This window comes from Triturus cristatus, chromosome 6 (assembly GCF_964204655.1).
Source record: "Triturus cristatus chromosome 6, aTriCri1.1, whole genome shotgun sequence".
NCBI classification, from domain to species: Eukaryota; Metazoa; Chordata; class Amphibia; order Caudata; family Salamandridae; genus Triturus; species Triturus cristatus.
Window position 1 is genome coordinate 106551559 of NC_140589.1, and position 15171 is coordinate 106566729.

Below are 15171 nucleotides of genomic sequence, written 5' to 3' on the forward strand. Positions count from 1 at the left end.
ATGGCGGATGCACAGCTCAAATGCAATGAAGGGAAATCGGAGATTCTGCTATTTGGCACTTTTCCTCCGAATTTCCGAGAGCAGCTCTGGCCTCCCGACTACCCATGTCAGACCTCCTCGGGGAAACCGGCAAAAAACCTTGGGGTCTGGTTTGATGAACAGCTTTCTTTTGCGGCACACATTAAGAAGCTGGCTGGTGGCTGCTTCGGCCTGCTTAAATCCTTTAGAAGCTTTTTTCCCCTTCTGCCAGCAGCGGCGAGACAAACAATTACATGCGCGCTGATTATGTCTCGGCTGGATTATGCCAATGCCCTCTTTGCTGGCATCCCGGGCTATCTATTGAAGAAGCTACAGGTGGTCCAGAACACCACAGACAGACTGCTGTCGGGGCTGTCAGCCAGGGATAGTGTACAGAACCAGCTGCGTCTATATCACTGGCTGCCGTTAGCAGCCAGAGTGAAATTCACATTATTGAATATGGCCCAACGCGCTCTTCACGGATGCGGGCCTCTTTACCTACAGAGGCGGGTGTCTTTTTATGCACCTGCACGCTCTTTGCGCTCCACATCTCTATACCTTGCCCGAGTCCCACGATTTAAGCGGCAGAGAATAGGGGGTGGCTCCTTTTCAGTGAAGGCAACTACTGCTTGGAATGTTCTCCCGCTGGCTCTGCGTACTATTCAGGATCCAGTGGCTTTAAAAAAAAACTGAAAACTCATCTTTTTATCTGAAGTCCACTATGGCACCCCACTAGACTCGCGCCGGAACACTCCTGAGTAGCTGTGCGCATAATAAATTCATGTAACATAACATAACACTATCCAACACTTTCCCTACTGTTGCACTTGCTGGAGTTGGAAAAGTACATTTTTATCCTTCGCTATCCAACAATTTCCCTACTGGTGCACTCGCTGGAGTGGGAATAGTAATTTTTACCAATCCACTATCCAACACTTTCCATACTGTTGCATTTCCTTGAGTGGGAATAGTATTTTTTACCTATCCGCTATCCAACACTTTCCCTACTGTTGCATTCGCTGGAGTGGGAATAGTAAATTTTACCTCTCCGCTATCCAACACTTTCTCTACTGTTGCACTTGCTGGAGTGGGAATAGTATCTTTACCCCTCCGCTCTCCAACAGTCTCTCTACTGTTGCCCTCAAAGTAGCACAAAATGTAGGCTTAAAAAATATTATTAATGTATAATGTAATTTATTTTATTTACTAATTTTTATGTAACAGGTGTATGTATATATATATTTATTTGTAATTTTTAATATATTTATACCATTTAAAAATTAATTTAATTATTATTTACTAATTGTTTTTAAGTAGATATATTTTATTACTTTTAATTGTTAACATTTACAAATAAATCTAAATAATTTTTTTAAAGTTTAAGTTGATATTTAATTTGGTTTACATTATTTTTTATACATATAAAAAAACGATATTTTATACATCAATATTTTTGGGGGATATTTTTGTACTTACCATTATGAAGATAGGAGGTCGATATTTTTGACAACAATATTTTTGTTACGTTATTTCTGTAGGTCGATATTCTGTCAGTGATCCATATGTGGGTGCTTCCGGATCGTATGTAACAGTTGTACTAAAGGAATAACAATGTGGACATCCATAATGATGTAATGTATGAATACATTTGTAATGAATCCACTTGAGCCTTCCATAGATGGCTATGGTTTTGACTAAACCATAGTACTGTTCTCATTCCATTTGCTCTGTCTAGATAGTCTGATACTCTTCAGGTCATCTTCCAAGTAGGCAACCACCTGCTGAAGGACACTTCTAGGAGGGAAATCGGCTGGAGTGTGCCAGCTCAACTTCATAAAGGGTTGGAGGTATTCATATTTTAGGAATTGGGAGGATGGAATGCCATAAATCCATTTGGAAAGTAGAAAAACGTTTAAAGATGGAAAAGTCATAGACGTCTTGAATCTTAGATAAGACAGTACATTTCCAGAAAATGTCATATTGCCAAGAGAAGACAAATGGAGTTTTCCTTATCGGCAAGTCCAGAAAACAGAAGGAGCTAATATCGAGGTAGCAAAGAATCATATGCCAAATTGTGAGTAGGTATCCTACTTTGGGTGCTCTACCCCTAAAATACATATTTCAATAGCGAGTCCAAATGTTGGGTGGATTGGGGACAGAGTTAACCTCAAGTCATGAGGCCATGTGTCCCAGAGATATGGTTAAGAAGAGCATACCAAAAATACAGTGAAGAAAGGACTGACTCAAAAAGGGAGATCTAAAGTTAAATTAGAAAAAACATGAAAGTTTATTATAAGAATTTGAAAGAATCAATATAGGGAAATCATATGCCATGAGGCCTCAAAGTAAATTCCATAATACAAATAATAAGCAATATCAGAAATAGACTATGGGCCTGATTTATAGTTTGGCAGACGGGTTACTCCGCCACAGACATGACAGATATCCTGTATGGCCTGCATACATAGCTTTCCCCTTATGAGCATATCCTCAGAGCAGCTAAAGGCACCAACCCAATACATTTACTTGGCCTCCCGCTCGAACTGTTTCAGGACCTTTAGGAGATTAAGCTGCAGAAACGGAGGGAGTTCTGCCCAGTGACCACATTCCTCAGAGAGCACAACACCCCATACATGTGGGGTTACCCCTTTCGCCTATTTCTCACCTGGGAAGGAAAAACCCACCTACTACGCTCCTTCAGCGCAGCCTGTGATCTCCTTTGGATCGAGTTGCCAGAGGCACCTTCGGGAGGAGCGTTCGGGATAGGAGCTGGAACCGGTTGCTGGGACCGGCGAAGGGAGAAATCTCGAGGTGGAGGGATATCAAAACCAGACCCTAATCTGATGGCACAGGAGAGGAAGGTGGTCCTAGAGAGCCTAGCTGCGGACTGAGCGTTGGGGTACACCGATTCAAAACGCAGAGTCCACCTCGTCTACTGAGGGGGCACACATCATAAGCTATCCAGGGCTGTGGACACATGGTCACCAAAAACCCCATCTCTCATTTCTCTTGTCGGAGGATGGGGCCGCTCTAACCGGCCTCTCCATTCCTAAGACTTTGTTCATGTTGTTTGTTTACATGTTTGTTTGAAATGTAAAATCTCGCTGCACTATCGGGGGGCCCAACCAGATGGGCGGCAGGGTCACTGCTGCAACAACTCCCGCATTCTGGGTATCTATACTACATTCTAGTACAATTAGAGAGACGAAAGGATGGGCCACCAGCCCCTAGCCTGACCACATTCATACACAATGACAACAGGTGACATTTTGAAGGTAATCTCCCTAAACGCTAAAGGGCTTAGTAGCCCAGTTAAACGAAAGGTCGTCCTCTCCTATCTAGAGCATACCGGGGCAGATGTCTGCCTCCTCCAGGAGACCCACCTCCTCGCCAGCGACTTTCATAGGCACAAATCGAAAACTTTCCCGCAACAATTGTTCTCTTCACAAGAGCGTAAGACAGCTGGGGCGGCTATCCTATTCTCACGTAAAATCCAAGGCTCAATAGGCCGCCTCCTGGTCCACCAAATCCAACTAGGCACTCAGACGCTAACCTTGGGCACCCTGTATGCACCTCATGAGGGGCAAGAGCGCTTTAACTGCAAGGCTTTAGCAGAGACTGGTTCTAGTAGGGGGCGACTTTAACATAGTCTTTGACAAGAACATGAACCACTCTGTTCTTAGGGAGGGAGGAGCCAGGACATTGTCAGGTGAGGGGCTTTCCTGGTTAGAGAAGGTGGGGCTGACAGATCTGTGGAGAACATCTCATCCCAAAACCCGTGACTACACATTCTTCTCAAATGCTCACAAATCATATGCCTTCTTAGATTATTTCTAGGGAACTCGAGACCTCCAGCAGCTTCTCCGCTCAGTGGAGATAGAGCTAAGAGCCTTATCCGACTACTCTGCGCTTATCCTTGAGATTCACAATCCACAACAGAGGAATGTGAAAAGACACTGGAGGCTTCGGGAAAAACTACTGCAGCGACCAGAAGTGGTCAAGCAGCTCAAGACTGCCATAAGCAATTATCTGGATTTCAATGACAATCCGGACACACCTATCTCCATAATTTGGGATGCACTGAAAGCGGTCGTTGGGGGAGTGCTGATATCTCTCTCAGCTGCCCGAAAACCGGAAGCGCAAGATCAAAAGGGTAGAGCTGCAGAAACAGGTCAGAGAACTAGAACTTATCCACCACCGTACCGAGCCCCTAAGATATGGCACCAGCTGGAGACCACAAGGAAGCAGCTGGTGAGTCTAGATCTTGACAGAGCGGAATACACACTCCTGCACCTTAAACACTCTTTCTATATGAATGGGAATAAAAGTGTCAGGCTCCTTGCCACTAAGCTTAGATCTCAGCGACAGGCCAATAGAGTAAACTCCCTCTTGTCAGAGAGTGGGGATGTGCTGGAAAGGGATGCTTCCAGAGCAGCCTGCTTTAGCAGATTCTACGCGGCTCTGACTTCGGATCAACCCGTCCCCTCTGAGGCCATAACAAGGTACCTGCACAACTCCTCCACGACCAGATTGACGGACTCCCAGGCTACCTCCCTCGACGATCCCATAAGGACGGAGAGGTCATATCTGCCATTTCCAGGCAGAAACCGCTGAAATCCCCGGGCCCGCATGGGTTCTCCTCTGGCTTCTACAAAGCCTTCTGCTCAGAACTAGCTCCAGTTCTTACCCTGCTCTTCAACTTGATCACAGATTCAGCCACCCTGCCGACCTCAATGCTTGAGGCGACCATAGTCGTCATCTCTAAGCCTGGAAAAGATAAGCGATTATGAGCCAATTACCACCCTATATCACTGTTAAATGCGGATGCGAAGATAATCATGGGTATTTTTCATCCCGCCTTAACCAGCTTATGCAGGGTCTTCTACATCCCGATCAAGCGGATCGCAGATAACACCAAAAGACTTCTGCACATCATAGACAAAGTGCATCAAAGGCAAGGCTCCAGGATGCGGAGAAAGCTTTCGACTAGGTCTACGGGATCCCCGGGGAGGAGCATTGAATTAGCCTCCACTCAGATGACCTTATGGTCATACTCGACAATACTGTTGAGAACCTGCCCCACTTTTTAAACGACCTGGAAGAGTGTAGGGATTTGGAATGAATCTTCACAAATCCCAGGCTCTCAACCTCAAAATTCCCGCTCTGGCAGTGGAGGCGCTGCGACAAACTTACACAATCTGCTCGGCGTCCGAGTACATCCCATACCTGGGAGTTCAGCTCTGCCTGACAATGGAGGGAACAAATGTCCTAAATTACAGGGTGTTGACGAGACAGGTGCGTAATGAATTAGACCAGTGGCGACACTACCCGCTGTCTTTACTAGGCCGAATTGCGGCCTCAAAGATGACAACTTAGCCCAGGATTCTCTTCCTCTTCCAGGCCCTACCACTGACCCCCCAGGAGGTACGATTGCGGGCCTACAGGCAGCACTGCACCTCTTTATGTGGGTAGGTAAGCGGCCAAGAAGGAGTAAAGAGCGAAGCTGGCTCCCCCCAGCAGAATGCGGCCTCGTAATACCTTGCTTACTCCGATACTATTAAGCCGCCCAGCTTCTATACCTAGTGGAATGGTCCAGAGCTGAGTCAGAGAAACACTGGCTGTTCATGGACAGAGCCCTGGCCGGGACCTCACTGGAGAAAATTATGTTCCTAGCACGAGCTCACTGTGCACCCAGCCTATACATCTCGCCGATTACACACTCCCTACTGAAGGTGTGGGATGGGTGCACATGCAGGGAAACATGGATTACCCTTCCCTCTCCCCTAACACCAATCTTTAAGGAGCAAGACCTCTGACCTCCTGGTCAGGAAACTGCTCGCCCCTCGCGCAGCTCTGTCTTTGAGTCTCTACCCCCAGCACCTCTTTGGTTCCAGGTAGGTGTTCGAGGCCCTCCTCCACCCGCAGGCTCCTGCCTGCGCCTCATCCATGGTGGTCCAGTGGAAGAGCCTGCTCTTCTGCTGATCCGCTTTGTTTGCCTTTTCTGTTCTGCTTTTGTTTCTGTCTTTGCCTTGTTTGCCTTTAAATGCTTTGTTTACTGTTTGCCTCAGTCTCTGCCTTTTTTTTCATGCCGCTTCTGCCCCGCAGCCCCTCCCCACCCTGCGTGTTCCTGCTCCCACCTCTTAGCTGATCTCCCTCCCCCAACACCTACTTAATGGCGGTCAAAGGCAAGCCCGTCTGCTCCCATCCGCGACCAGGGCCAGGGATCCTGGTCCTCCAACCCCCCACCACTACAACTCAAACACCCTCCACGCACTCAACCCTGGATGCAACAACAACTGCCAGCTCTCGACACCAAGCAACTGCAAAGGTCCGTTCTCCTGCTGCCACTGCCGCCACACCTTCACCCATCTCTGGACCTAGACAGCTACCAAAAACCCACCGGACACCAGCGCTCCCAAACCTCTGAGCTGCATGCTCCTCAACATAGGCTCCCTGCACAGACACAAAGTAGAAATCTAGGACTTCCTCAGCACCCTCTCGCCCGACGTGACTTTCCTCACAGAGACCTGGACCAACGTCAGCTCTGCTCCCGACATCGCAACTGCTATTCCCGACCAATACAAGATCCTGAGGCAACACCGCCCCAACCACCCGGGAAGAGGCCTTGGCATTGTCCACAAACCCCCCCCTCCCTCCCCCCCGCCTGACTACTTCCATGTCAAACGACGCCTCACCCCCATGGAACACATCCTTTTCCAGATCCAGCCCAACCCCAGAACGACTCTACGCAGGACGCTTGCCTACAGACCTCCCAGCCCACGCTCCCCGTTCACTAACACCATCGCGGACTACATCGTGCTTCATGCACTTGCCTCCACGGACTACGCACTACTCGGAGACCGGAATTTCCACCTAGACAACCTCAGGGACCCCACCGCCCTCCTAGAGAACCTCGCCAACATCGGACTGAGGCAACTCACCACCACACCCACCCACACGGCCAGACACACTGCCGACCCCATCTTCGCCGGAGGTAACAACAATCGTTCCAGTCACACCACGCAACCTCTCTGGACGGACAACCACTGCGTCCACTTCTCCTTCTCGAAACCCACTGAACAGAAGCCAACGCAACCCCCCCACGCAGAAACTAGAGCAAGATAATCGAGGAACACCTCACTTTCGTCCTCAGCCACCCCCCCACCACTGACGCCAATGCTGCAGCAAATGACCTCCACCAATGGATCGCCAACTGCGCCAACACGCTCACCCCGTCCGGAACTCCGACAGACGACACAATACGAAAGCAACCTGGTTCACCACAGACCTCCAAGAATCCGAGTTCTTATGCGGACGACTAGAGAAAACATGGAGGATCAGCAAAATCCCGGAAGCACGCACCGCCTACAGGGCCGCCACAACGGATCACCACAAACTCATCAGATCAATGAAGAGAAACTTCATTCAGGACAGAATCCTATCCAACTCCCACAACTCCAAGGAACTCTTCACCATCATACAATAATTCACCAGACCCCCAGCAACACCTCCAATGTTCCCGCCTCCCAGGACCTCTGCAACAAACTCAGCTCCTTCTTCCACCACATGATCAGAACACTCTACAATAATTTCAACGACCAAGACCTGAGCACCGACTCAACACCACCCATTCGGCCCAGCCGGCTCTCCTCACATGGACCCATTTCACCACAGACAACACCCCAAAGACTATGAAGAGCATACACTCTGGGGCACCCACTGATCTCTGCCCGCCGCACATCTTCCACAGAGCCGCCTCCGCCATCGCACCAGAACTAAAACGGACAATCAACTGCACCCTCAAAACAGGCACGTTCCCCGATGACTGGAAACACGCCAAAGTCAAACCCCTCCTCAAGAAGCGCTCCGCAGACCCGACGGACCTCTCGAGCTATAGGCCCATCTCTCTCCTCCCCTTCACCACCAATGTTACTGAGAAAATCGTCAACACCGAGCTAACGCACTTCATAGAATCCAACAACATCCTCGATCTTTTCGGATTCCGCAGCAACCACGGCACCGAGACCGCCCTCCTACCCGTCACGGACAACATCCGCACTCTCCTCAGTTGAGGCCGCACTGCAGCTCTCATCCTACTAGACCTTTCAGCAGCCTTCGACAGCATCTGCAACCGCACATTAGTCACTAGACTCCACGACGCCGGCATACAGGGAATTGCCTTAGACTGGATCTACTCCTTCCTCTCCGGCAGAACTCAAAGAATAAGGTTCCCGCCCTCAGGCTCTTCAATATCTACATGGCCCCCCTCGCAACCATGGTCAGAAAATATGGACTCAGCATAGTACCCTATGCCGATGACACCCAACTGATCCTCTCCCTCATCAAGGAACCCAACATCGCACGGCACATTTTCCAGGAAGGAATGAAGGCCGTCGCATACTGGATGAGCAGCTGCTACGTGAAGCTCAACTCGGAGAAAACGGAAGTCCTTATCCTCGGATCCACCCCCTTCGAGTAGAACGACACCTGGTGGCCCCCCACCCTCATAAACCCTCCCACCCCCACGGACCACACCCCCAACCTCAGCTTCATACTCAACTCCTCTCTCACCGTGAACCGACAGATCAACGCCGTATCCTCCACATGCTTCACATACTCTGCAAGACCTTCAAATCTATCCCCTACGGGATCCAGGAAGAAAGTCAGGCACACACTCTTCATCAGCTGACTGGACTACGGAAACACCCTCTATGCCGGAATCAACAAATCTCTCCTTCACAAACTCTAGACCGTCCAGAACGCCGCGGTTAGACTGTCCTCTGCATCTCACTACATGACCACATCACCCAGCACCTCTGAGACCTCCACTGGCTCCCTGTCGAAAAAAAGTGACCTTTAAGCTGCTCACACATGCCTACAAAGCCCTCCACAACACGGGACCCACTACCTCAATGAAAGAATCTCCTTCCATGCCTCCAAGAGAAACCTCCGCTGACCTAGCCCTGGCAGAAATCCCTGCATCCACAGAGCCAGAATGGGAGGAAGATCCTTCTCCTACATTGCGGTCAAGACCTGGAACAAACTCCCCCTCAGCATCAGACGAATCCCTACACTGCAAACTTTCAGAAGAGACCTCAAGACCTGGCTCTTCGGATGAACTCAGAGCGGCCCGAACCCCTTTCCCCCAGTGCCTTGAGACCCTCACGGATGAGTAGTGCGCTCTACAAATCCCTGATTGATTGACAATCCTGACTTTACACCTGGGGTCTGGTTGTCGTTACGGGTGTGGTGGGAAGCGGAAGGACACTTCTTTGACCAGGATGGCCCTATCTCCTTTGACACCCTGAAGAAAGACTATGCCATCTCCAAAGACAAACGTTTTCAATATCTCCAAATCAGACACAGGCTAATGCACCCATCGATGCATCATGGAGATTACTGACATCTTATGAGAAATGGCTCCTGGGCAAACAATTATACAAAGGCCTTATCTCAGAGCTATACGTTCTTCTCCAGCCCAAATCGGCCGAAGACAAATCCCCGGCCCAGAAATGCTGGAAAATCGAAATAGGGCACCAACATTCCTGGAAACAATGGCATGATATATTCCATAGAGCTCGGCACATTCCACCGCGGGAATCCAACTCGCAGCGACAACTGCTGGTGCCAATGCAGGGCAAAGGGTATGCTCACACCCACTCTTGGACTGCCCGATAATCACAGCGTTTTGACCTCGGTAATAAATGATATCGATATCCACTTCTCCACCCAGCTCCCCAGATTCCCATCCTTTACTCTGCTAGGCCTCCCAAACCCTCTCACTTACCCCCTCTCATCACATAGAGGGTGCCGAATCAGTATAGCGCTGGGGGCCGTCCATCAGACCATTATAGCACACAGTGGGGTCACCTACTGCCCCGACCCACACGGAGTGGCTGCAACGCCTTTTGGGCATACTGTGGATGGAAAAACTAACCCTTAGACTCACATTGCGAGGCGATACATTTAGAACCACCTTCACAGCCTTGTTAACTCGGGAATTCAGAGAGTTGACCTGTCCCTAATACTTGCGATTATTACGCCTCACTGATCTAGACTTAGCTTGATGTGTGGAGTGCACCCAAAATCACCCCACAATCAAACCCTCAGCACCACACATTACACAGCAATTGGTGCTGAGGATGGGGGGGGTGCATTGGGTGAAAGGGGAAAGTTTTCTTTTCTTTCTTCTTTCTTTCTTTACGGGGTTTAAAAGTCGCATTAACTACAATAAGAAGTAGAGGGGTTACCTCTCACACTAAGAATTGTTAACATGTTGTGCAAATGTGACAATAAAAACAGACTTAAACCTAAAACTACCAACCACAGTAATTGGAGAACAGTCTGGGAGGTCTGCAGGGCAGGATGTAGAGGGGATAGACACCTATCTTGTCTTGTGTAATAAGGACTTGTTGTTACACTTAATGGATGTAAAATTGATCACTCATATTTCTGAAGGTATAGGAATTATGGTTGTATGTATGTGGTGGTATTTTTTTATCAACGAGTGATAGGAGACGTAGCTGGGCTGTGTACTTTGCACAAGGTATTGTGATGTATTGTTCTTTAAAAGAAGTAAGTCTTCAACTCTTTCTTAAATTGGAGCAGCAATGGGGCGGTCCTAGTGGGTACAGAAATGATGTTCCAGATCCTAGGTTCATAAGTGGAAAAAGCATAGTGCCTTGTTTTTTGTTTTTACTTTTTTACACTTCTTAGTCTCCATTCCGATGATATTCTAGCTATGGATGTGCCAAGAACCATCAGAGATTTAGAGCTTCCCTGTACAATAATCAAGGTGCTAGTCGTGATGACTTTGTCAATGATGCAGTTGGTTTTGTAGATACTGCAGGCTGTCAAGGGTAGCTAATAGAGTTCCATTAGGATGGGGGTGATGTGATCATATTTCTACAGGCCATGGATGAGACATGCTGCAGTATGTAGTATGCCCTTGAGGGGTGCCAGTTAAGGGCAGGTCAGGGAGCAGGGTATTAACGCCATCCAGATGCAAGAGCACGAGGACTTAAAAAGCAGTTCTGAAGTCACTGTCTGGTAGAAACAGCTTCACTTTCTTAAGAAGAGAGCAGGTACCAAGCTGTCTTTGTTTTGGGTTTTTTGTAATGTGTTCCTTGATGGTGAGGCTGGAGGCCGTGGTGAATCCTAGTGACTTGACATCCAGTGAAAGTTAGGGTTTGATGCCATCGAGGTTCATGTCATTAGGCCAGGAGTGAACTGTTTCTTATTCTTGGTAAATAACAGTAAATCTAACTTGGTTGGGTTGAGTTTCAGGTATGGCTTGGTCATCCAAGTCTGGATGTTGCACAGGCTGATGTTTTAGGCATTGGATGTCTGAAGAAGAGGTGACTTCCAAGTAGAGTTGTGTATCATCAGCACATTGGTGACTCTTAATGCTTTTATCAGTGAGTAGAGTACCAAGTGGCTCCATGTAGAAGTTGAAGATGATAGGAGAGTGAAGCCCTGCGGAACTCCACAGGTGACCTGGAGGTGTCCATGTGAACAGGTGATAAAGATCTTTTGTAACATGGAGGTTCCTATCTAAATAAAGTGGTGTCAGGTGAAAAGGTAGGGGGAGAACCAGTTAATGACATTGCTTGTGAATCCTGTTGGAGACTCCATGATGCTTATAAGGGTGGGATGGGCATATGACCATTTTAACTTAACCAGAGCAGTTCTACTTATTAGGTATAGTATGGTTATTTTTTTCCAAAAGATGATATTTCTGATGTCATCTTAATGGTCTTTCAAGAATGGCCCCAAAAAGAGCTTGGTGCTCCAAATTCTTTTAGTCCTGAAGATGATGACCTGATAATCACTCCAGGTATGAAACGCCGTTAATGCCCTTGGCCCCTCATTATAATTAGCCTGCATTTTCTGATTACGTTACTGATGCGATATTCATAACATCACTTTTGAATTTACATGGTCCAGTATCAGTTTTCTCCACGCTTCCAGCTAATGTTTTATATATTTCACTGAGTGATCACATGAGCATAATTCTGATGAATGAAACATTAAACATATGTTTTTGCAATTTCTTGGTCACTCTCATTGCTGATATTATATGTCTTTGAATGATCTATAACTTTAGTGAAAATATTAGGTGACTGCATGTGCAAGGCATGGGCATTTTGTGATGTGAGCCTTGTAGGTTTTAGACCTGGACATAGAATTATATTCTCACATCAGGGTTAAGAAAAAGACATTTATTAGTGGGTTCCCTGAATGCTGGAGGGAATTTCAGCATAATGCTCACATATTTCCTTAAAAATATAAAAAAAGAGATCAGCGTCAGTTACTCACCTGATATATCGCTCTTGCCAGTGCGATCCGAGCCTTCTGTCCCCCACTGAGGGTAACCCCATTTTCTCCCACTTTAGTCTGGTCACCAGCTGGTAAAATCTGAAACAGAATATATAGTCTATATAGAATATATAGTGGACCTTTCATTCTGTCTGTGTGCCTGGAATTTACATATACATTTAGCTACAATTGTACTTGGATTCAGAGAATTTATGCGACATACGTTACCACACTTAATGTGTACAAAGTTATCAACAGCTACTTCTTGGTGGTAATCGGTCACAGTTTTTCATCAATGTCAATCAGCTTTTTTGCCCTTTTACTCTTGTATGTGAGGCCTTTTCTTGGGTTCAGAGGTTATTAGGCAGTAATTATTTAGGTTACTCTTGTTCACCACTAGTGCTCTGGGACCACACAACATTTGTACTGAATGGGCAAGTATTCCCTTTCAGCACTTGACACTCTCAGCCTAAAGGATTGACCAGGAGGTTGTGTGGGATTAGAGATTTAGAAACAGTTCAATACTTTTAAGATAATAGGATTTGTGGATCTGGGAGCAAGCAAGTGTTACTGGAAACCCAACTGTCCAGTACCTGAACTGTGTCAATTGGGACCTCCCATGGCTCAGTATCAGACCTACCAATGTACCCAAAAAGGAGAACTAAGCAAACAATTGTAGCACCTCAGCATCAGAGCAGCAAAGCTGAGCTGTCCAAGATGTACTAAGGGAGATATTATAGGAGTTAAAGACTCAGGTCTCGCAAAATGACAATAGTACACAATAAAACAATGCTTAACCAACCTGTTATCCTTAAAAAGAGAAAACAATGCATTCTAGGTACACCTCTGATCACCAGATTGAGGTAGCTACACAACAGTTAAGAGCAATCTAAGTCTGTGGCTAATGAAAGTGGTTATTTACTAATATAATTCCCTGTCCCTGGTGATCAACTGTTGCAGTGATCATATCTAAATTAGCCCATCAGCCCCACCTTGTGGTAGGCTGTCACAAGCACCGGTGTTGACAAGTAAGTGCCGGTGCCGAGCACCGGAAACCGCAGGCTCCAATTAGGCACTGGGAGAAGGGCCACATGGCCTCTCGCCATGAGCCTCATCATTCCCTGGGGACCCCATCACCATCCCATCTAATATTTTAAAGGGGAGGGGGCTGCATGGCCCCCATCCCCGAGCCACATTAGTGCCTGGGGTCCCCTTCTCCCAGGGTTGTTTTTATTTTAAAAGGAAGGAAGGCTGTGCGGCCCCTTCCCCTGAGCATAGTATCCCCTGAGGCCTGACTTTAATATAGGTGGGGGCCCCGGTGTCAACCCAGGGCACCCAAAAACACATTGGGGGCCGCAGGGGGAGCCCCAAACCCCGTGGTCCCCGCAAGGTATGGGAGTCAGCATCACTCCCGCCCGAAGAAGCAGCTATGTATGCTGCTCCCTCCGGGCAGAAGCAATTTCTTGTTCTGTTTCCCTGCCCACATCAGTGCAGGCAGGAAAACAGAATTAAAGTCTGCTCCCAACTGGTGCAAGCATTTTTAAAGCTGGAAGCAGACTTTGTGTTTTCTCCTGTTTAGTGGGAGATCTGAAAATGCTCTTGCCAGAAGGGTGCAAACAAATGTTTTCCTGCCAGAGCGGGCTGGGAAACCAGTGTCCTGGGAGTGGGCTATCCAGGACACTCAAGTGATCCAGCCCGTGTCCATTAAAGGCTCAGGACACAGGGTCCCCCCCTGCCGTTTAAAAGATTACAGGCCCGGGAGATATGGTCCTCGGCCTTTGAAGGCTTGTGGAACGGAGCTGCATGGCCCCCCTCTCCTCTTTTGGACATTTTGGCCCCTGGGGTGAACTAGTCGGGACCTGAAATGGCTCAGGGAGGATGCCCCTCCCGTTATGGAATGCAGCCCCTGGGAATGGGCTCCCTGAGGCCTGTAATGGCTCAGGGAGGGCAGTCACATGCCCCCCTCCCCTTAATTAAACAAAGTGGTCCTGGGCCGCCATTGTTTTTTCTACAATCAAGAGGGTGTCCTTGGTTCTCAGTAAAAATTGCCAATTTGTTTGGGACATTTCGGCCCCTGGGGTGGGTTCCCCGGGGCCTATAATGGCACAGGGAGAGGGGCCACATGCCCGCCCACTTATGAAATGCAGACCCTTGGGATGAGCTTCCCAGGGCGTATATTGGCTCAGGGAGGGCCATGTGCCCAATGCAGTTAGAAGCCACCAATTTTGGGGACGTATTCCACGAGGCTGGGGGAGTCCTGCAAGATCACGGGAAAAATTGCAGATTGTTTTGTATTTTGGCACTCGGGCAGGGGGTCCCCTTGGGTCACCAACCCCCGTTGAGTTTAGGAGGGAAATGTAGCCATAACCAGCCCCCTTATGGTATTATTTTATTTTTTTACTTAATGACCAAGTCCCCGAGTCCTGTAATGACTCACAGCAACATTTTTCTCATGTAACTGTCAGCCAATCAGAGCGTTTGCTCCTGTGGGAGTCTGACTCCAGCGGGAACCAAATGGCCCAAGGAGGAAAAATGTTTTCTGGGCCAAGCGCAGCGCTCTATTTTTAAATCGCTGCTCCCCGCAAGACTCTCACAGGTCCAACCATCCAGATATACACATTTATTTAAACCTTAATTTCTCAAAAACGACTTAACGTATTCATACCAAATCATAAAAAGCACAGTCTTTGGATCGAGATCTAGCTTCCTGCCAAATTTGGTGTACTTCCGTACAGCAATTTTTGTGGTTACGCTTCTTAAAAAGTCTATGTTAAATTGTCGTACTTTAATCTCTGGGACCGCGTAGGGGACAGGGCCCCACCCCTGTCTATCCTG

General features: G+C 47.9%; 1 protein-coding gene across 1 annotated transcript in view; it reads right to left on the reverse strand.

Moving 5' to 3' along the window:
- LOC146816462 (ATP-binding cassette sub-family C member 10-like) overlaps positions 1 to 12483 on the reverse strand; it is a 699272-nt gene extending 686789 nt beyond the window's left edge. The window contains exon 1 of the mRNA XM_085609512.1: positions 12337 to 12483. Within this exon, the coding sequence (XP_085465638.1) occupies positions 12337 to 12483 (147 nt within the window). The remainder of the gene's footprint in view (positions 1 to 12336) is intronic.
- Between the last annotated feature and the right edge of the window lie 2688 nt (positions 12484 to 15171).